The sequence below is a fragment of the Macaca thibetana genome, chromosome 2 (genome assembly GCF_024542745.1).
Source record: "Macaca thibetana thibetana isolate TM-01 chromosome 2, ASM2454274v1, whole genome shotgun sequence".
Taxonomy (NCBI): Eukaryota; Metazoa; Chordata; class Mammalia; order Primates; family Cercopithecidae; genus Macaca; species Macaca thibetana.
The window spans coordinates 53,728,379-53,751,268 of record NC_065579.1 but is presented as its reverse complement, the minus strand read 5'-3'; the positions used below and the strand labels follow the sequence as shown (position 1 = coordinate 53,751,268).

At 37.8% G+C, this 22,890-nt stretch overlaps 2 protein-coding genes across 4 annotated transcripts in view; one reads left to right on the top strand and one right to left on the bottom strand.

Moving 5' to 3' along the window:
• Positions 1-22,890, bottom strand: part of MED12L (mediator complex subunit 12L) — a 340,860-nt gene that overhangs the window by 227,241 nt on the left and 90,729 nt on the right. For 2 of the 3 annotated variants that reach the window (XM_050779766.1, XM_050779767.1), the window contains 5 exons: positions 17,605-17,736; positions 14,704-14,830; positions 12,244-12,458; positions 10,522-10,626; positions 9,509-9,685 (listed from right to left, as the gene is read on the bottom strand). In XM_050779766.1, coding sequence (XP_050635723.1) covers positions 9,509-9,685; positions 10,522-10,626; positions 12,244-12,458; positions 14,704-14,830; positions 17,605-17,736 — 756 coding nt within the window. The remainder of the gene's footprint in view (positions 1-9,508; positions 9,686-10,521; positions 10,627-12,243; positions 12,459-14,703; positions 14,831-17,604; positions 17,737-22,890) is intronic. The other variant, XM_050779768.1, reaches the window with a different exon arrangement.
• GPR171 (G protein-coupled receptor 171) lies at positions 15-5,823 on the top strand. The gene is made up of 2 exons (XM_050779797.1): positions 15-174; positions 3,841-5,823. The coding sequence occupies exon 2, from the start codon at positions 3,873-3,875 to the stop codon at positions 4,830-4,832; it is 960 nt and encodes a 319-aa protein (XP_050635754.1). The 5' UTR covers positions 15-174; positions 3,841-3,872; the 3' UTR covers positions 4,833-5,823.

Below are 22,890 nucleotides of genomic sequence, written 5' to 3'. Positions count from 1 at the left end.
CAGTTTCATCTACGTCAATATGCAACATTTTAAAACCACACAAAAAGGAAAGGAAATTTTTAGTAAAGCCAGCAGCCTGCAATGGGGCTGCTACTGCTGCGGCTAACCAAACAGCTCCTGCTTCTCTGAAGACTTGCAGCAAGGCCTGCTGAGGCTCACGGAAGATAGCCCCAGGTATGTCTTTTTAAACACTTAATATACTCAAATGCTTTTCCATGGAAAACAAAATTGTGATTTTCAGTATTTAAGGCTTATAAGTAGAAAAAGCCAAGCTGTATAAGAAAGCATCAATTTTTAGGACCTCTAAATAGGTCCTAGCTGTGAATGACACTATAATTTTCTTGTATCTGATGAACCCATTCATCTGTCTCCAAAAGACAGGATAACTGACACCAGACTGAATACCTGAGCGAGCATAACTATTCAGTAACTCAATGTTATAACTGAGTGGATAGAGGCCATGTTGTAGATCTTCACAACGGGAACAACAGGCTTTAAGATGACTTTCCTCTACAAACATTACAATAGGTGATTTCAAGAAAATTCCACTGCAACTCCCATAGAAAATCTAATAAACTTTTATTTTGTTTTTCTTTTGTTTTGTTTCTGAGGAGTCTCGCATTTTCATCCAGGCTGGAGAGCAGTGGTATGATCTCGGCTCACTGCAACCTCCACATACTGGGTTCAAGCGATTCTCCCGCCTCAGCCTCCTGAGTAGCTGGATTACAGGTGCCCGCCACCGCCTGTAATGGTGGTGGCTAATTTTTGTATTTTTAGTAGAAACAGGGTTTCACCATGTTGACCAGGCTGGTCTCGAATTCCTGACCTCAAGTGATCCACCCACCTCGGCCCCCCAAAGTGCTGGGATTACAGGCATGAGCCACTGTGCCCAGCCAGTTTATTTATTTTCTAAGCAATGGGCACTCTATCCAAACTACAGAGACAGTTAAAATCTTGTATTGTTGTTGTTGGACTACCTCTGAGTATCTCACATTTTCACTGGTAAGTAACTGTCTGGTAAAATATTTAATAAGCACTTAATTCTCAAACTTGTGACATAGAACACAGGATGTTATTATACAATAGTTTAACCTCTAATTTACATAAGCAAAAATTTAAATAAACAGATTTGTTTTTCACTGCAATTTAGAAAAAAGTTCATAAACACAAATGTGAGAAATGTGAGATGTTCCATGATTCTTGAGAATTATTGAATGATTATTCATTTCAAATAAATTATTCATGTACGGTGAATACGTATAGTCAGTTCTAGTTACAGAGAAAATTAATAAAAAGAAATTACTCTAATTCTTCTCTTTACCATATAAGTCTCATTGACACAATAATCTTATTTTATAGTTGTGTAAGCAATGGAGCACTTAAAGAAACACATTATGTTACTATTATTATGTAATATTTGAAATAAAAGTGCATAAGCCAAAATCCTAGGGCCTTAGAAAGTAACAATAAGCAAAGATGTGACACAATATCAATGCACACAAATACTAATTTTTCACATAAAGAAGAAAAGTATGTTCAAAATTCCAAGGTGCAAATAAATGGTAACTATCAAAATTCATGGTCGCCAAGGACATCAGTAAAGCCTGGAGTAGCTTTCAGATGTGAGAAGCTTCCTGAAGGCTCTGGAATAAGCAGGATTCAGGAATAGTAAGGATAAAGACAGAGAGCTTAGACGATCACCAGTAAGAGCAGATCCTAGTCCTGCTTGAACATGCTGTGAAAACTTGAGGAACACACCAGTGCCAGCCCTCAATCTCCTCAACTGACTTGGGGATTAGACGACAGGCTATCAATAAAGTTTCCATCCATCCTTAAAATCCTATGACTCCAAAATTTCTATCACATGCAAAAGTATAAAGGCAGGAAGGAACGGTACACAGAACAGTAGAGACCCCACCAATCCCAATCTTAATCTGGGATTAAGAGATAGTAGACATGGTAGAGAGAAACTAGGTTATGGAAGCTTTGAGAGCAAAGTTGGTTTAAACTTATTGGATAGGGCCTAGGTTTTGTTTTTAAATGTGCACGCGTGTGTGTGTGTGTACGGTGTGCATGTGCGTGGCTGTATGCATAAAACATCAAAATACATGAAAAGCCTAAACTTATTTTCTTAGTATTTTGGTAAAAAGTTAAAAATGAATAGTTTATTTCAGCTTTATTACATAAAAATTGTTTAGAACATAGCTCCTGCCCACACAGTAAGCCCTTAGTAAAGCCTGGCAGATATAATAATCATCATCATCATTACTATCATCATCTTACTATTGTTATTGAGGCAGTGTTTTGGGGTGGTTTTGAATGTGATTCTGAGATCAGACTGACTGAGTTGGAATCCTGGCTTTGTATCTTACCAGTTACGTAACCTCGGGTAAGTAACCCCATTATGCCTCAGTTTCCTCATCTATAAAGCAGGGACAATAACAACACCTAGCTTATGGAAATGATAAGAAGTTAAATAAGTACATGTAAAGTATTTGGCATAATGCCAGACACAAACCAACTGCTTAATTATTTTCATCAAGTTTGGTAAAGAATTACATTATTCATGGACTCTAACATGCTAACTCAGGTAGGGAAAGAGAAAGGGCATGTAGCCTTTAAGCAGCACTTGAATTTAGAAAGCTTTGTGTACATCTGCCTTATTCATCTGTTTGCATACATTGTTTCATTACAAATGCACACAAAGGATCATTAACTAATTGGGGAAATTAAAATTTAGAAAGACGTCAGAAGTTTTATTCTCTTATTAAAGGGCGCTTACAGAGTAGCTGATCTGGCCTTCTATGTTGGTCACTATAACTATTTGCTACTTTTAAAAAGGTTATATTATAGCATAAAATTTTTTCTTGCTAAAATACAAAAATAATCTTGAGGTCTTTAAAACAAAAGAACATTGTTTAATATGCAAAAGGAGGACCCACACCAACAGGCAGCACCAGAAAGGTTACTAATGTACCCTTAGCTCTAAGCATGTGAGTTTGAATAGACCAGGTCAAAGGGAGCCCTATCAGTTTAACTAAACCCACTCAATGTTCCAGATTTGGGAGGGACATGACAAGACTTCACTGTCATTATTAGTGGCGATCACAGTAGTTCTAAGGGTATGTCTTATGCTTCTGGGCTTTTAACTGCTTCAAAACCCACAATGAAAGAAAAAAAAAAAAAAACTCAAGTGTTGAAGTCACATGTTTTGATACTAATATAAATAAACCTTTCTCCAAGGATTTTGTAATGAATGAACTTACAAACTTACATCCATGTTCTGGTAACTGTGGTTTTTTGTGTGTGTGTTTTTTTGTTTTTTGTTTTTTTTTTTGAGACAGAGTCTCACAACCAGGCTGGAGACAATTTTCCATCAACTCCTTACTTCCCCGGTCAGCTTGTGTTCTCCAAGCCTTAGGAGCTACATGAATCTATGGAAAACAAAAAACAAAACAAGAAAAAAAGCCTCTTCAGGCCCAACCACAACCCTAGTTTCCTCTCTCTACTTCTCAGAATCTCAGTTCACTTATCTCCTCTGCAAACTAACTTCCAACCCAACTGGTAACAAGAACTACCCGAATGGAAAAACCTGAGGTTGAAAATATCCCTACCAAAAGCAAACCTGCATGGGATTTCCTGAAAGTCACAAAATCAGACAATGGAAAACCCAGGCATCTTCACAACCTAGTATGTTCTCACCAGGCCACATGGTCTGGCAAGTTCACCACTAAAATTCTAAAAACTAGAAATACAATGGTATTATGAAGACAAATGTCTTTTAAAGAAAATAGCTGCTAATTTTAATTACTAACCTCCCTTTCCTTGTTTATTTTACAGAGTCTTAGAAGTCATCCTTACTTTCCCTCAAGATGACAAACAGTTCGTTCTTTTGCCCAGTTTATAAAGATCTGGAGCCATTCACATATTTTTTTTATTTAGTTTTCCTTGTTGGAATTATTGGAAGTTGTTTTGCAACCTGGGCTTTTATACAGAAGAATACGAATCACAGGTGTGTGAGCATCTACTTAATTAATTTGCTTACAGCTGATTTCCTGCTTACTCTGGCATTACCGGTGAAAATTGTTGTTGACTTGGGTGTGGCACCTTGGAAACTGAAGATATTCCACTGCCAAGTAACAGCCTGCCTCATCTATATCAATATGTACTTATCAATTATCTTCTTAGCATTTGTCAGCATTGATCGCTGTCTTCAGTTGACACACAGCTGCAAGATCTACCGAATACAAGAACCTGGATTTGCCAAAATGATATCAACGGTTGTGTGGCTAATGGTCCTTCTTATAATGGTGCCAAATATGATGATTCCCATCAAAGACATCAAGGAAAAGTCAAATGTGGGTTGTATGGAGTTTAAAAAGGAATTTGGAAGAAATTGGCATTTGCTGACAAATTTCATATGTGTAGCAATATTTTTAAATTTCTCAGCCATCATTTTAATATCCAGTTGCCTTGTAATTCGACAGCTCTACAGAAACAAAGATAATGAAAATTATCCAAATGTGAAAAAGGCTCTCATCAACATACTTTTAGTGACCACGGGCTACATCATATGCTTTGTTCCTTACCACATTGTCCGAATCCCATACACCCTCAGCCAGACAGAAGTCATAACTGATTGCTCAACCAGGATTTCACTCTTCAAAGCCAAAGAGGCTACACTGCTCCTGGCTGTGTCGAACCTGTGCTTTGATCCTATCCTGTACTATCATCTCTCAAAAGCATTTCGCTCAAAGGTCACTGAGACTTTTGCCTCACCTAAAGAGACCAAGGCTCAGAAAGAAAACTTAAGATGTGAAAATAATGCATAAAAGACAGCATTTTTTGTGCTACCAATTCTGCCTTACTGGACCGTAAAATTAAATACAGCTTGGAAAGAGGGGGAGAAAAAAAAAGTAAGAAAAAATACAATTAGCTAGCAAATATGGATAGGTTTACTTAGAAATCCTGTTTCTAAATGCAAGTCAAGCTTTATTGTTAGACTTGTTGCTACTCATTAACCCAAATATTTGTACAAAAAACTAAAGAGTCTCATTGAACGAATGTAAAATCCTGCAATATCCTTGAAATGCAAAAGAGGCCCATGACATAGACCCAAAGGTATTCATGAGTTATTCATTTAAATGCCTGGAACTGACTTCTTGATAAAAATATAAAAAATAATTTCCATGTAAGTTACCAGAAAGCCCACCAGCAACTTAATTTTAAAGCCTTTCAGATTACTTTAAAAAATGCAGCTTACATAAAACTACTTATGCCTATTTTATTTCTAATCCATCACTTCAAAAGATGGTAGTCTTTCAGCTCATTACTCCTTCATTTTTTAATGTCTCATTTTTTTCTAACACAATCAAAAACTTTTATTTATAAAAAGTCTTGAAAAATATAGACAATCTTTAATGTATTATTTGTACTTATATTCTATCTATAGGTTACAATAAAGGCTTCCTGATGTTAGTAATAATAAATTTAGTGACTTCTCATTTCTATTTTGAATAATACGAAACAGAGACCCTAGAATATTTCAGAGGGAGTTAAGTTATACTAATTACTGAAACGAGTGTTTTTGGAACTAGAAAATCACATCGATAGCACATCAATGGTAAAACAGCACCAGTCAGATGGTCTTTACAAAACAGATACACTGACTTCACATAGCAAGGCCATGTTAGGAATGTAGCATGGGCTGAGCTACTTAGCGCTGCCCAGGTCCAGAAAGATGAGCCTGACTCCATGTAGGGCCCCAGTTTAAAGTACAGGTGACTCCAGCCGGGTGTGGTGGCTCACACACTTTGGGAGGCTGAGGCGGGCGGATCACTTGAGGTCAAGGGTTAGAGATTAGCCTGGCCAACATGGTGAAACCCCGTCTCTACTAAAAATACAAAATTTAGCCTTGCGTGATAGTACATGCCTGTAATCCCAGCTACTTGGGAGGCTGAGGCAGGAGAATCACTTAAACCTGGGAGACAGAGGTTGCATTGAGCTAAGATTGCCCCACTGCACTCCAGCCTGGGCAAAAAGAGTGAGACTCCATCTCAAAAATCAATCAATCAATCAATCAATAAATAACGATAAAGTATAAGGTGACTCCAGCTCTCAGAGTCACAACTCTGATCAAATTCTCTCCACTGCTGGTGATGCAGAAAGAATACACAGCATTAAATAAAAGACTTGTTAGGAAAAAGAATATTGGAAAAATTTAGATAACCATACATGATGACTTTGTGTTTTTTATTTCATTAGTAAAATAAGCCCATATAAAAACAGCTGGTAAATCCATTTGCATTAGCTGCAATGATTAAAAAATGGTGTTCCTGGAAGCTAGGAAAACGAGTTTGATTCCAAACTCATTTTTGCATTTCACAAATTATTTTCTAAAGCTTGAAAATCCTATCTACAATTCCATAAATATATTCTGACTCTGAAGTGAATAATAAACGAGAAAATACATAAAGTGCCTATTATAAAACATACAACAAGATAATGCTATACAATTCTAGCTAGCTAATGGTAATGACAGAAACTCCAGCAGCCTTACACATCTGACACAGTGTAAATGACTTACCTCAGCTGCAGGCTGATAGAATGCCTATCCACTAGAACCTGTGTTTGCTGGTAGTCTAGGAAACATGGTTCACTAATGGGCAGATCAAGTATTATTCACAGAATAGCATCATGAAACTACTTTATTTTTCTGAATCTTTGGTCAAGCCTCCTTTAATCCTCTTCTCCTTGGTCTTCACTTAGTAGGGCCCCATATGAGATACGGGGAGATAGAAAACACTTTTCTTAACTATGTTTTTATAGTTTCCTTACATGCATGAGAAGCTAGTCAGATTTTCTCTCTTCATTAAGGGAAAAATAACAGACAGTAGCATTCCTAATGTCAGTGTTATATTAGCATATCCTTTGGCTTCTTCTGAATTGCACTCATGGTAACAGGGAGTTTAGGGCAACCGGTGGTGGAAAGCTATTAAAAAATGTATCCTACAATATCAGTTGTCTAGCAGTTCTTTCACAAATTGTTATAGTTAAATTATCTCATGATTCATTATGACACATGGTCACTGAAAATCATTTAAGCTCTTTCTTCCAAGGAAGCAGAATGTTAAATGCAGGGAAAGGCTGTAAAACCAAGGTCACGGGAACAACAGAATAAAGAAGCTGAGGCTTAGGGTCCTGCTCTGACACCCAGACACCTGGGAGAGAGACCTGCAAAGCTCCATTTACCCAAGAAAGGAACACATAGCCCTCAACCATTCAACCAGTTTCAACCCTTTTCAACATTTTGCCGTCTTTGCTTAATTTATCATCCCCCCCTTTATTCTTTCTTTTAAATAAATTTTTATTTCCAATTTACAGAGAAGTTGCAAAATAGTACACAGAGTTCCATACCCATTCAGCCAGTTTCCTCTAATGTGAATGACTTAAGAGAACCACAGTACATTTGTTGAAACTAAGAAGTTAACATTGGTATATTACTATTAAATAAACTCTGGATGTTAATATCGTCTCCCTTTTTTACCCTGAATATTTTAAAAACAAATCCCAGACATGATAGTTCATCTATAAATTCTTTAGGATACATCTCTAAAATATAAGGCTACCCTTTCTGCTCCCCTAAATAAACTGTGAGGTTATTCCATTATAATGTAAATGAATAATGTCTATAGGTGACAGTTGAAAATTATAGATATTATTCAGGCAGTGATAAATGACATCCCTGGACATAGAAAAATTAACAAAACACGGATTGTTAATTGTAATAAGGAAAAAAATATGGGTTTGATCATTTGACAAGTTTTGAAATGGCCCTGGACATAGAAAAATTACAAAAAAAAGAGACTTTTAATGGTAATAAGAAAAAAATATATGGGTTTGGTAATTCTGAAAGTCATTTCAGGAGATATTCCAAAATACCAAAATAAATAAATAAATAAACAAACAAACAGAATACTTAGTTTTGCAGATCAAAACTCCTAGAAGATACCCAGGAAATAACATAATACACCTATATTTACTTTTGTTTGTTTGTTTTGAGACAGAGTCTCGATCTGTTGCCCAGATTGGAGTGCAGGGGTGATCTCGGCTCACTGCAAGGTCCGCCTCCCGGGTTCACGCCATTCTCCTGCCTCAGCCTCCCAAGTAGCTGGGACTACAGGCACCCACCACCACGCCTGGCTAATGTTTTGTATTTTTAGCAGATACAGGGTTTCACCATGTTAGCCAAAATGGTCTCGATCTCCTGACCTCGTAATCTGCCCACCTCGGCCTCCCAAAGTGTTGGGATTATAGGCGTGAGCCGCGCTCCTGACCCAATTATGCTTTTTATATGTAAAAGTAATACTCAATGAAAAAAAATGACTCACTGAAATTGCACTTAAAATAAAAATCCAGAAAAAAGTTAGTGAACCCAAGAATAAACTTTTTTCAAATTTTGACCCAATTTTTATTTCTAATATTAAGAAACCAATTTTGTTACCCTTTAGAATAAAGCACATCACTTTGCTAAGACTCAAACGGTAAACTTCCTGCCAAGCATTTCCCATTTGCTATACAATTCTTAAATTCAACCAGTCCAAATCCAAGCCTATCTTGTACAAGCCTCTATGAAGTCTTACCCAATTTTTCAACTAAAATGCTCTAGTTCTCTCCAATACTCATTCTTTGAGAGTGGAAGGTGCCCAGAAATATCAACTGGCTCACCTTCCAGTGAGAATTTGAGTTTTTACTCAATTATTGCACATATTTGAGAGCTTGCCATTTATAGTTGTTTGTCTCCCATTTTTCCTATGCCTCACAATTCTTACTGACTAGAAGTACCTACCATAATACAGTGTACATAAAAGTTACTCAGTAAATTTTCTTTCAAATTAAAACACATTTAGGCCTGGCACAGTGGCTCACACCTGTAATCCCAGCACTCTGAGAGGCCGAGGCAGGCGGATCACCTGAGGTCAGGAGTTTGAGACCAGCCTGCCCAAAATGGTGAAACCCTGTCTCTACTAAAAATACAAAACATTAGCCAGGCATGGTGGTGGGTGCCTGTAATTCCAGCTACTAGGGAGGCTGAAGCAGGAGAATCACTTGAACCTGGGAGGCAGAGATTGTGGTGAGCCAAGATCGCATCACTGTACTCCAGCCTGGGCAACAGAAGCAGAACTCCGTCCCAAAAAAAAAGGAAAGAAAAAAAAAAAACACATTTAGACATCACCTCCAGTGACTCAAATGCTCTTTAATAAAAGGATACTAATATAGAAAATTTCATTTTCTAATTCTAATTAGCCACTAATATCACTACAAATTTGGACAACATCAGTACATAAGCTTAAGATCAGAATTAGAACAGAGGCAGGAGCAAATGCAAAAAATTCACCTGCTATCATTATGTATTAGTCAAGAAAATAGTTGAATAATCTGACATTCAACAGTTATTGATCTTATAATAAAATAATCAGGGTGTAGATTAACTGAAGCAATGACTTACCAGAGGTATAGGAAAATGTGTTGCATACTGTAAGTGGCGAAGGAGGTCGTAATTAGATGGAAAAATTAATTCCCTTGGCTTTTCCCTCTTCACCAACTTCTCACAATTAACTGACATTCTTCTGCCCAAGGAAGTGTTGGCATTCTCACAGGACTCTCCAGGCATAGGAGAAAAAATCTAAGTCATGTAAAACAAATGTTGGAGATTGTAAATGAAAGCAAGCAAAACCAAACCACAGTGCTACACACCAAAACACACATATAAGACACTTATACACCTTTTCCTACTTCACCACTGAGCAAAAAATATGAAGAAATTTTGTTAATTTCCACAAAATTCATATTCAGATCAGTACGAATCTGTGATCAACCCCTCCATTTTGTAGATGAGAAAATAACAACCACACACATAAGGAATGTGTCTACACTACCTGGAAAGCTAAAGATAAAAGCAGAATTATGGGTAAGCGTTTTCCTCATAGGGCTACATTTCCTACAGAAACATATACATAATAATAAACTAGTAAGACTAATGAATAATAGACATAAAGATTTTGGTCTGTACTCCAAACAGTATTTTTTTAAAGTTATATATTGTGATTCATGAGGAAGAACACATTATAATTATACTGAAATAAAGTAGAAGGATGTATAATAAGCCCAAAGCCACCAAAGCTATTATATAGAAGCTGAAGATACACATAGCAAATCAACATGGACTGTCATGGTGAAACTACATTCACACATTAATGAGATGATGATGACCTCAAAATGAACAAAAGAGTCAGACAGCCAACTAGGAGGACAGGAGTGTTAGAATTCACAGAGTAGGCCATGCAACCAAAACTGAGGATGACCCAATTGTGTCAGATGATAATTGTACCAAAGGAGGAATATGGTAAGATTACATAACACAAATGCACAAGTCATTCTGAGAAACAGAAGGATCGAGACAGGCTGGGATGGGGGTGGGTTAATTCTTAACCGTCAATAAGAATCAAAGATTGAACCTACTGGAAATTCCGAACCAAAGTCAGTTTTAAAGTCACTCTTGTCTACTTCATCAAAAATGTTAGTGGTTCCTGAGTCAATGCCCATATGCGCCATAATACTCTGTTCCTGATAATCGCCAGAGAAAGAAAGTAAAATAGTAAGTTTTGGAGTTCATCAAGGAACTGAAGCTAAAACATGACAGTGGGATTTTTAACCATCTCTGTCTTTTGTTCCCCATATTGTTTTCTTCCCCGCAAACTCAAGGAAGCTTTGAGACATGCCTTGCTTTGAACAGTCACATTCTTTTCCCTCATGATGAGAAAATTTAACTTCCATGATATTTTAAGAGAAGAGCACACAAACATCCTGATTAAAAACAAGTGTTCATAATTTCCTTCCTTGGGCTATTTCCCATCACATACTTTAACCAACTCTTCTTATTAAGAAAAATATAAGACTATATCTGAGATACAAGACACTTTAATATCTATAGAATAGAAAAGAAAAAGCAGGAGGATAGAAAACATGTAAACAGGTCAAAGAACTTCAGTTTTTAGCCTTGTAATTTCTACTGTCAATAAGGTAAGAAAAGTGTTTAAATATTTTTAAGCCGACACCATTTTGAAAATAAATCTTAACAGTATGAACTATGAATCCATGTTTGCAATTCTACTACCAGGTTTTTAATTATAAGTATAGCTACTGTTTTTCTTAAAAATAATGGTATATTGCCTATACTGTCAGGGTATTTTTTTTTTTTTTTTTTTGGAGACAGTTTTGCTCTTGTTGCCCAGGCTGGAGTGTAATGGCGCAATCTCAGCTCACTTCAACCTCCGCCTCCCAGATTCAAGCAGTTCTCCTGCCTCAGCCTCCCGAGTAGCTGGGACTACAGGCACACGCCACCATGCCCGGCTAATTTTGTATTTTTGGTACAGACAGGGTTTCTCCATGTTGGTCAGGTTGGTCTCAAACTCCTGACCTCAGGTGATATGCCCGCCTCAGTCTCCCAAAGTGCTGGGATTATAAGCATGAGCCACCATGCCTGGCCTAAACTGCCAGTTTTTAAGCAATTGTCACAAGTTCTCGTCATTTTCTACAACTTCCCATCACCACCTCCATCTTTTTTGCCTTGAAACTTTCAGTAAGTATCTGGAACAATATCCAAAATATCCAATATACCAGAATTTGGCAGAAAATTATAAAGTCACGCTCATAGCATAAAATAATTTGTTGAAAAGGTCACTTCTATAACATTTGAGAAATAGAGATTAAATTTTTAATTAAGTGAAATGAAAATATGTGTTGTGACTAACACAGAATTTCCCATTATGAATAAAAGAGTGATATAAGTAATGAATGCTACATTAGGGAAAAGATGATTCTTAGAATGAAAACTCAGCTGACACTTAAAGGTCAAAACAAGTCCAGTTTTGAGATACGATCTTAAAGAAAAACTAAGAGATTAGAAACATCTAGAACTGAAAGTACGTAATTTCAATCCTATGAAAAATCCCGTCAAATATTTTCATTCCAGTTTTATAGCATCCAAAGGGAAATTCTGGAAGACATAAGAAGCTACAGTGTAAATATCTTTCCCGCTTGAGATATAGAGATAAATAACCACTGGGGCAAAAGAATACAACAAAAAGCCATCACTCTTCTACTACTATGTGACCCATCTGAATGTGATTCCCAGTAGAGTTTAGTTTTTGGGAAAGCGGGGCATCGTATCCAGGGCCGTACCTCCATTTTTACATCATGGTCCTTTGAATAGTGTTCGTCTGCATTTTCCCCTGCTGGTGACCGCGGTCGGGTTGAGGCAGTGACTGACAGATCTCCTCGAGATATGAGGGTACACATGTATGCGTCATGGGAGAAGACGTCATGGCGGATGAACTCGCAGAAGAGCAGCACCAGGTTCACAAATTCCACCTTTTCACATTCACTGTTTGGGTCCGCTATAGAGAAACAAATTCAATCAAGAATTCCTTGACTAGGTGACAGAAAAATAACTAATTACTAAGGTTTAATATTTTCATTACTTTTCACAATCAATCTTTTTGGGGAAAAAAAGATCTATTGGAAGATTTACTGAGGCACTAGAATTTTGGGCAGAACTGACAGGCAGGTTTTGATTGTCCCACTATAATTGAAAAACATCCAGTATGGTAAACGTGATTACAAGTTTAAAGATAGTAGCCCTGGCCAGGTGCGGTGGCTCACGCCTGTAATCCCAGCACTTTGGGAGGCCAAGGTAGACAGATCACCTGAGGTCAGGAGTTCGAGAGCAGCCTGGCCAACATGGTGAAACCCCGTCTCTACCAAAAATACAAAAATTGGCAGGGCACGGTGGCGGATGCCTGTAAGCCCAGCTACTTGGGAGGCTGAGGCAGGAGAATTGCTTAAACCCAGGAGGCGGAGGTTGCAGTGAGCCAAGATCACGCCACTGTACTCCAGCCTAGGTGACAAGAGCGAAACTCCGTATCAAAAAAAAAAAAGATAGTAGTCCTGAATAGCCATTCAAGTATTAACGTAAACAAGCAAAATTTCAGGATCAGAAAAAAAGACAAGAGGACTAGACTGCTGTCCTCTGGTTTTACTAATAGAACAGTTCATGATGGCTTTTTCTAGCTTGAGTGTGTGCAGTTGTGAGAATATGGGTGCACATTTTCAAAGGAAATTTTACAACTGAACCACAATTTAAATGGTGTTTGAAAAAATGTAAGCAGGATCCACTGAAAAGAAAAAGGAACAACTGAATAAAAAGAACACAAAGATGGAGCTCGGCAGATTATTTTTATTCATAACTAGCCTATTTAACTCACATTATGACTTTCAATACTGTCACTGCACTCTAAAGTTTTGTGTCTATACCTTTAAGATAAGATTCAAAATTTTTAAGACTAACCTGCAAAGCTCAATCCTTGCAACCATCACATTCACAAACACCAATAGGAGACACATTTATCCAAGGAAGCTTAAGCTCAGTTCCCTAAACCTTGAGCCTAAATGTTTCCTCTTGCTCCCTACCAAACTCAGTGATGAGCAGCCTCTCTCAGAGAACAGACCAGCTTTTTCTGACAGACAGTAAATGAGATGAACTAGCAAAGGCACAGGAGTAAGGAGTTTTTCCTAAAGAGAGAACAATAATGGGGAAGAAATGAGGCAAGCAAAGGGCAAATGTCTGTCTCCCCCAGGATACAAGGTAAGTTAGAACTGCTAACTTCATGCCTGACAATATACTTTCTGCTATCAGGGATCTCTTCTGTCCTTTCACTTTTCTGCTTCCTTTTCCAAGAATTACTCCTCCCTATATTCCAACCACTAGATTAGCTCCAGCGCTTGCTCTCCTTCTAGCCTAGAAGCCACCAAATAACTGAGAGCCACTTGTCTCAAAGAACCTCACCTGCAGGTCTCACTCAACCCAATATGAGGCCCCTCCTCAGAGGACTCAAAAGGGTACTGTTTGTTGTTGCTTTACCTCTTTCTTCACAAGCAACTTCCTCCTCCCCAACCTTTTTCTCCCCTTTCTATTGCTTTTTACTTTTTGCCATTTTTCTGTTGTCTATCTTAAGATCCTCCCTGCTGCATTTTGTCATATGAAAAATCTCAGAATAATATCAAGGCTATGAGCTTCATAGTTCACACAGTATTTCAAGTGTTCACCACAGTCTGAACCCACCGGGTGGCTGCTTCAGAAACCCTGAACTCCTCACTAAAAAGGCAGAAAAAGAGCTTGAGATGACATAAACATCCCAGAGAGTGTAGCGAAGCAGCCAGGCATCTATAAATTACTTCCTTGTACCATGTCTCTGGCTATAGAGTACTGTTGCTTGATTCCCCCCACCACCATATTTAAGAGCAGGAACTAGAAAATCAGAAATTTAGAAAACTACTAAAAAAGAGAAAATTCCAAATCACAATCAATATACAGACAAATGTCACAGGACCTTACTTCCTTACATGAAAGAGTGAGGTGACTTTTAAAAATTATTTTAAAGTCTTTGAAGCTTGACTGATTTTAAAATTGCCTAAAAGTCTCCATTAAAAAACATGCCACAAAATTTTGCTCAGTAAAACATACATTATATTCAGTGCCAAGAATATTAAATAAGATCCAAATTTTTAAAAAAGGAATCAGCTTTAAACAAAAAAATCAATCCCTTATTTAAGATCTAGAGGCAAAGAGCTTTCTGTACTTACACAAAGAGGGGGCCTGTGTATCTAAAAACCTTAACAGCACATTCTGGAAAACAGGCAAACTGGATCCAGCAAGAGAGGACGAAGAAATAGACTCCTTCTCATCTAAGACTTCTGATTCACCACATCTCTACAGATTAAAAATAAATAAGCAAAGTTAATTACAGAATTATAGTCATAATGGATCATGAATTTGTTAATTTGTTACTAACATTTAAGTGCTCAGGTAAAACATGTAAAATTAATTGATATGTCTGTACCTATTTAAGGGACCATGCATCTCAGATGAATATAATTTCTAAAAGTTGGAAAAAACTACCCCAGAACGACTCAAATGATTTCAAAAAACACCCCTGAAAAACATTATTCATGTGAATTATAAACTCTGCACAGTATTCTATGAGTGCCCACTAAATATGGTACAACAAACTATTCATTATCCCTACGCAAAATTGCTAAAAATAATTTCAGGTTGTCTTCATTTTTAAATAGTTCATGTTTAACTGTATTCTCTCTGAAAAATATTGGGGCATATATTATTGAATTGTTTTTGTCAGAAGGGTTTACTTATTAGTGTGTTTGGAGAAACATGGTATCAAATGAGAATGCTAACATGATTCCCCTAAGAATATTCTTTCACTTATTCATCACATTCCACCAATAAGATCTCTCAGAGCCTTTGGGAATGTGCACAGTTCATGAAATACCTCTATGGAAGTTATTTAACTTCTATTTTCTTAAAGACAAAATTTACACAAGACCAGAACCTTGTTTTCTATTCTTTGTTATATTCCTTTGATAATTCCCATTTTCATTACTCTTTAATATCAAGAATATTAATTATGTTAAGAATATCATATTTTTCCAATCTCTCTCTCTTTGTGAAGGTCAAATTTTAAAGATGGTGATGTTTAACAAAAAATCAATTATTTTAAATATCCCTGAAATAATACACTTTTAGATATAGATACACTTAGGCTATTAAAATTACAGGGTAATCTATATGTGAACCTCTTCTGAAAGTGGAATGTGTATGTTTGTATGTCTGGAATAGAGGCAGGAGAAAAGTGGTGTAAAAAAACACAATACAGAAGGAGCAATGAAATGTTTGAGAAATTTCATTTTAGCTGCTGAAGTTTATGGACTGCAATTCACCACAGAATAGTCCAACTATTCATAATGTATGGAAGAAAAGCAATGAAAGGCTTTTCCTAATTTGTACACTGTACGATGGGTCATTTAGCTTACACCTGAACATCAGTATCTTCAAGTCCCAGTTTCAACAATATGATCTTCTGTTTTTGGTGAATACAACTTTCCTAACAGGAAGAAAAAAATGTCTATAAAATGTTCTTCCTATTTCATTTTTACTAGCTTCACAAGAAGGAGGTGTATTATCAGCAACACAGAGAGCCAGCTAAGGCTCATCCAGTCAAGGAACAAACATCTTCTGAGCATCTACTATGCAAGGAGCACTATTCTGTGCCAAGGACCCAACACTGAACAAGATGAGTGAGCTTTCTCCTGTCCAGCTCACCTTCTAGAGGGGGAAGCTAGGTATGAAACAATAAGCAGATTAACTAGATGAATGTGCACTGCAACAAGGAAAGTACAACAGTGACGTGAGAAAGAGTGCTTGAGGGGTAGACGCTGTTAACTTTGTTCACGTAGTGATGGAAGATCTTCCCAGGTGACACATGTTGAGCTAGGAATGCTGGAAAGGAAGGAACACTTCTTCAAACGGGAATGCCAGGAAGAGGCTGGCCATGCAGACTTGGGAACAGAGTCTGCCACCTAGAAGGAACAACAAGAGCAGAGGCCTCAAGGTGACACAGTGTGTTTTCCGTATTGAAGGGGTAGAAGTACCAAGGTGAATGGAGCTGTGACCCCGGGGAGAAGGGCACAAGATGAGGTGGAAAAGGCAGTTGAGGTGGCTCAGGAGATGCCACAAAGGCCAGTCAGGAGACACAGAGAGTATTAGTAAGGGGACAATGTAATCTATTTACATTTTGAAAACATTGGCAGTTGCTGTGTAGAGGAAGTAGAGAGATGAGGTAAGATGCCTCAAAGTTGCCAGGTGACAGATGACAAGGACCTGGTCAGATGATATACACACATTCCCCATAGCCATCCCTGCTAACAGTCACAGGCAGAAAAGAAGGCCTGCTTAGAAAATTCCCCGCAATAAAAGCAATGTTGACGAACTTAGTTTTGCTTTCTCCCTTATAATTTACTTTCAAGGCTGTAATTGCTCTCTCTGGGACCAGAATATAATCTCAAAAGCAAAACAAATTGGTATTTATAATATCATAATCATAACTGCCTCAAGAAAGTATATCCAAATCCACTAAAATATGTAGTTGTAAATTTCATAAAAGTTGGTATGTCTTATACACATTTGCACATGTATATTGCACATGTGTATGTATGCTGTGTATACGCATATTTCAACATAGCAAAGAAACTTCTTTGTTCTAAATCAGATGCTAAAATTTTATAATTTTATCTTTGATTTACTTTTGTAGAGAGAGAGTCTCACTCTATCAACCAGGCTAGAGTACAGTGGCACCATCATTGCTCACTGCAGCCTCAAACTCCTGGGCTCAAGAGATTTTCCTGCCTTCTCCTCCCAAACCACTGGGATTATAACAGGTGTAAGCCATTGTGCCCAGGCTAAAGTTTTATTTTAAAAGACACCATTTTTAAATTAGTTCAGAATATAAATGGCTGCATCAATTTAGAGAGATTCTACTATGAGAACCTTCCTTATGTGAATTTTTACATCCTCCCTTTTTTCCTCAAGAGCAAAAGAATAACATAATGAGGGTATGAGAAAATGATCTTCCCCAAAACAGTATTTTTTACATTAGCGCATTCAACAAGCAGAAAGAAAATGGAACCTACCTCTGCCTCAATTTCTGCTTGCCTCTTCTCCAGGAGTTTTGCCACGGCCATGGCCCTGTGCTTGCCAGACCGTTTGCAGCTCACAGCCCATTCACATAACAGCGTCACCACAGCTTCATCGTTGGGCGCAACCTAATGACCAACAGAGAGGGGTACCAGCCACATCAAATGAAACATTCACCCAGCAGGAGTCAGGAAGCAAGCAAGGGAATATCTAATGCTTTAAAGCTTTCTTCCATGTTTTATTATATAGCTTTAGAAAGGGCTTCCAAATCATTTTTAATTGAAATACAAAGAATAAACCTATACAAGGAAAGAAATCACTTACACTGAATCTGTGACAATTCCAAAAGAATCAGAGCTTCCCTGTGGATGCCTGCACTTACACAGGGACATAACCTAGCCCCAACTACTCTCTAGAACTCAAATTTCAAAACCAAACAGTAAGGGAAAAAACCACCACTGATTGCCAAGAACAGCTGTCACAAAGTCAAAGTACATCACTCTACTGTTGGCACCCTCAGACCCCCCACTCACTCAATGCCTCAATTCAATAAATAATTCCAACAAGCCAGGTTATCCAGTGACCCACTCCAATACAAAATTAGAAGGAACAAACTAGAGGGGAGGCTGGAACGCTGGTAAAACACTCATCCCAATGGAAAGAACACAAAAAATGACAGCCCAGCACCAAAAAGAACCAACAATTAAGAGCAGACACAGTCAACCACGGACAGCAACCAGGTCTAGGTAGGGCTCAGCATGGCGACCAGAACTGTCAGCCACAATTCCCATGGCCTAGAAATAGGCACTAGCGACTGAGGGTGAGAGGATGTTGAGGACCCAAGTGACGTGAGTCGCGGGATGGGGGTGCAGGGAGTGGTAAGCAGGGAGATGGTACTTGTGTACGATCTGTCCTTTCCTTTTAGAGGATCCACGCTGACCAACAGGACACAAACTACAAGCTTTTAATACGTCCCCGTGGGTATAAACATTATGCCAGAAAAACTAGATAATCACAGCATTTGCACTACAGGCTATGTGGGAAGTTAATACTTTAGAATCCATAAACTCAATTAAGATTACGATATGGCTATGAGCACACTCCACAGAAGAACATACATACATGCATGAACTTAGCACATTTCGGAAGGTTTGTGCAGTCTGAAAAGCCATCCAAGAATCCCAGAATAAGTATCCCTGATCAGCTTTAGACGCTAGCAAACAATTCACATCATGAAATGAGTTTATTCCAAGATTTTTATTCATCGTACCCTAAGAGTTACCTGAGGCAGATACCTCAAAGGGAGCTCTGTTTTCCTAATTTAAAACAAGTGAAAGAAATGTTTGAACATAACATTTCAAACAGAAAGTAAACTGGGAGGATTTTCTGCCCAGATTCACTCTAACCTACATAAAGATAAAAGTATAAAAGTCAATCCGGTGAAGGACCACATGTTTATAGGTTTAGAACATTAAAAATAACAAAAAGAGTTACCCTAAAAATATGCTTTCAGTTTTTATTAATCTAAGCAGTAATATGCATCATATCCACATTTACAAAGATTTTTTTCTACTGCATCTTCAAGATTACGTTAAAATGTGCTACAAAAAAAGAAACAGGTGATTTTAAAATTTAAAAACTTCTTTTCCCACTAAAGATTTTATGTGAGATTTAATATCTATGTGAAATTAGTGAGACATATAGAGGAACTGTATGTGATCGGTAATGTCTCAACAACTAGGTGGGAGAACAGATTTCTTCAGATCTACTGAATGAACTACAACAAAAGAGAAGTCAAAACAAATCACATTACCACATCCCCTTTAAAAAACAAAACAACAGCCAGTGTGCCCACATCATCTCTGAGAAAACAATCACAAACTCATCACACATGACACTCCGAAGATCAATAAGCTGAGCACAGTGTACACACAGCATACGTGATTCTGAAAAGGCAGGAGAAAGACAAATCTGATCTGGGCACCCATAATGTGCATGAGTGTTACGTGCTGTTAGGGATAGGAAGGCACATTTTCTTGCTCAAGAAGCTTACACTCCTCAAGAGATAAGAACCAAACAGCGAACACAGAGCAGAGTAAGAGGCTCTATACACTGCACATCAACAGGGACAACCCAGGGAAGGTTTTATGAGAGGCAGGTTTTATGAGAAGGTTCAAGGCATGGCCTTGAACCTTCATATAGTCACACTGTTAACCACAGTTTTATCCAGAGAGAGGACTAGAGGATATTTTTATTTTCTGCTTTTATCATGCAAAAGAAAAACACTGTTTCTATTTTGGGGGAAAAAAATGTAAATCGGCCTTGGAGGAAAAATGTAAGATTTTTGATAAATAGAAAAAAAAGGTAAAGGACAGAAAAGACCTATCTAAACATAATGGAAATCATATGCCCTCCTGCAGCCTTGGGGTATAACCTCCACTTACACGACTATGTGCCAGGCACTGTGTTCTGCCCTATTTATATATATGATCTCATTTTACCCTTACAGAAACCTGAAAGTAGTTACCCCAACTGTGATGAGAGGCAAGCTAAACCCATGCCTCCAACCCCAAACTCACCCCTCGGCTACTAAAACCCATCCACTTCCTGGGCACCTCCACCTGCTGACCACAATCACCTGACCCCAAACTAAGCTCATCCTACCCCTAAAATACATTTCTTGTCCTGTGTACTTTCTCTTAGAAAATGGCATCACCATTCAGGTCAGAAAGCTGAGAGTTCTTCTCTCTCCTCAGCCACATTCTAGCTACACTCCAGTTTGAGCCCCTCAGACACGCTATGCCCACCTCCACCTCGGGCCTCAGTGTTGGCAGCCCTTTCCCTCCAGTGCATTCCTTAACCCCAAGTTACACAGAGCAGCCCCTTCTCTGCCCTAAAATCTGGAGGATTCAGGCAGACCAGAGGCACCCTGGCCACCCTTGCAAACATCACGCTATTTCGTTTGCTTAGCAGTGAATGCTGCTATCTGAAAATGTTTTCTTCACTTATTTACAATTTTACTGTCTGCATTCTCTCACTAGTAAACAAGGATTTTAAGTGGGAACATCATAAACAAAGCCACTCAGCAGGCCCACTTACAGAAATCCTATGAATGACAAAAAAACTCATTCTAATTTAGGGCAAATATTGGGTTTATCTTATGGCATACATCCAACAGCAGTCCGAATGAATTTTAAAAAGTAAAATAAGGCAGCACTGTTATAACACCTAGAGCATTCACAATCATTTTCAATCAGCTTGCTCTAATCTCTAAATTATGCTCCTGGAGATGCAAAGAAAATAAGCAGAGACATTTTCTCTCTCCTAATTCATATAGTCTTCACTCCTTTAGGTGTCTTGTCATCTCAAGCAACTTTAACTTACTTCATTCAAAAAAAAATCATTTAGCTAAATTAAAATGTTATTTTTACATTTTCATGTCTTTATTCCACTGAGTTATTATTGCAAGGTCATAAAATAAGCAAAATTATTCCTTTAAGACTACCAGAAAAGGTTATTACAAATGATAGCCCAGGCACGGTAGTTCATGCCTATAATCCCAGCACTTCGGGAGGCAGATCACCTGAGGTTAGGAGTTCAAGACCAGCCTGACCACCTGACCACCATGGTGAAACCCCATCTCTACTAAAAACACAAAAATTAGCCAGGTATGGTGGCGCATGCCTGTAGTCCCAGCTACTCAGGAATCTGAGGCAGGAGAATCACTTGAACCCAGGAAGCAGAGGCTGCAGTGAGCCAAGATGATGCCTCTGCACTCGAGCCTAGGCAACAGAGTGAGACTCCATCTTAAAAAAAAAAGACAATGAGCTAGGTACAGTGGCATGCACCTGTAGTCCCAGCTACTGGGGAAGCTAAGGCAGGAGGATTACTTGAGCCCAGGAGTTTGAGGTTAGCCTGGGCAACATAGCCAGACCCTGTGTCTTAAAAGAAAAAAAAAATGGAAAGAAAGACGTGGCAATTATTTCTACATTTATATAAATGCAATAATGATGAGCTGAAATTACAACTACCAATTTTTATTTTTAAAGAATATATTTCACTTTTATATTTCTAAACATGCTTGAGATAAAATACCCACCAATGTGACTTTCATTTTACTTATACTTTTGCATGTATTCCAAATTTTAAATGAACATATTTATTTTTAATACCAAAGAAATAAAATACATATTTAAAAAATATCTATAACATAATATCCTTAGATGCTGATTCCAAATACGAAATTAGCCTAGGAGTTTGACAAATCTCCAAATGGCTTTAAAAAGATTGCCAACAAACTTAACCACCGAGAAAATAGAAGTGTTTTTTTTTAACCTTTTAAAAGTAAAATCACTTAAGAATTTAAAATCATTTAGGAAAGAATTTTTTTAATAATCATAAAAAATGACTTGCAAAGAAAACAATTTACTAGAAAAACTGGTCAATTCTTTGGAAGAAGAATAGGGTAGTTGCTTACATGTTAAACAATGTAGTGAAATAAAGCAAACACTGTCTGTATCTATGTGTATACTGTGCACTGAAGAAAATTAAATTTACAAAATGTCCACTGGAATTCCAAGTCTGTGCAGAAGAGTTGGGTCCTTGATAATTTCCTAAAATAGATTCATAAAAATCCAATGAATATGGAAAGGTACACTTGTCTCTCAATGATTTGACTCATCCAATTTAAGTAACAGACATGTCTTCACCTAGAGACGCATAGAAAAGAACACATAAAGAAAAGAGTTCTTTTGAACACATCCAGATGTCACCACTGGGGTTTGGGGTAATGTGCTAGAAAACAAGTTCCAAGAAGGAGTCAACTCACTTCCAAAGGTACCCATTAATGTGCTTTCTTTTTAAGTACCCTTAATATGGTGGGCACTGGGGAAACCAAAATGTTAAAGATCTTGTCCCTATCCTCAATATGCTCACCTTCTAGAGAGAAAAGTCTAAAAGACAAGTAATCATAAAGCAACAAGACATATCTAGAGTGGAGGAAGAAGTAAGTCTAGCCTTCCACCCCTTCGATATCTCCTGGGAGGGCAGCATACATCTGCCCCAACTTACTGACATCTGAGGTCTCAACCTGAAGAAATTCCTGCGGGCTACCTGCTGCAGTTGTAGTCCCAGTTTCGGATTTTCAGAAATTAAGTGAATTAAGAAACCCAGAAATTAAAGCCTTGAGGAAAATGCTGCTGGAAAGACTGAGCTTTTAAAAAATATAAAATTTCAGCGCAAAAATTTTCTTGTCCTTTTATCAATTATGCCTATAAAAAGTT

Excerpts from the sequence above, each read along its gene's own strand:
- GPR171 (XM_050779797.1), top strand. The coding sequence starts at position 3,873 with ATGACAAACAGTTCGTTCTTTTGCCCAGTTTATAAAGATCTGGAGCCA.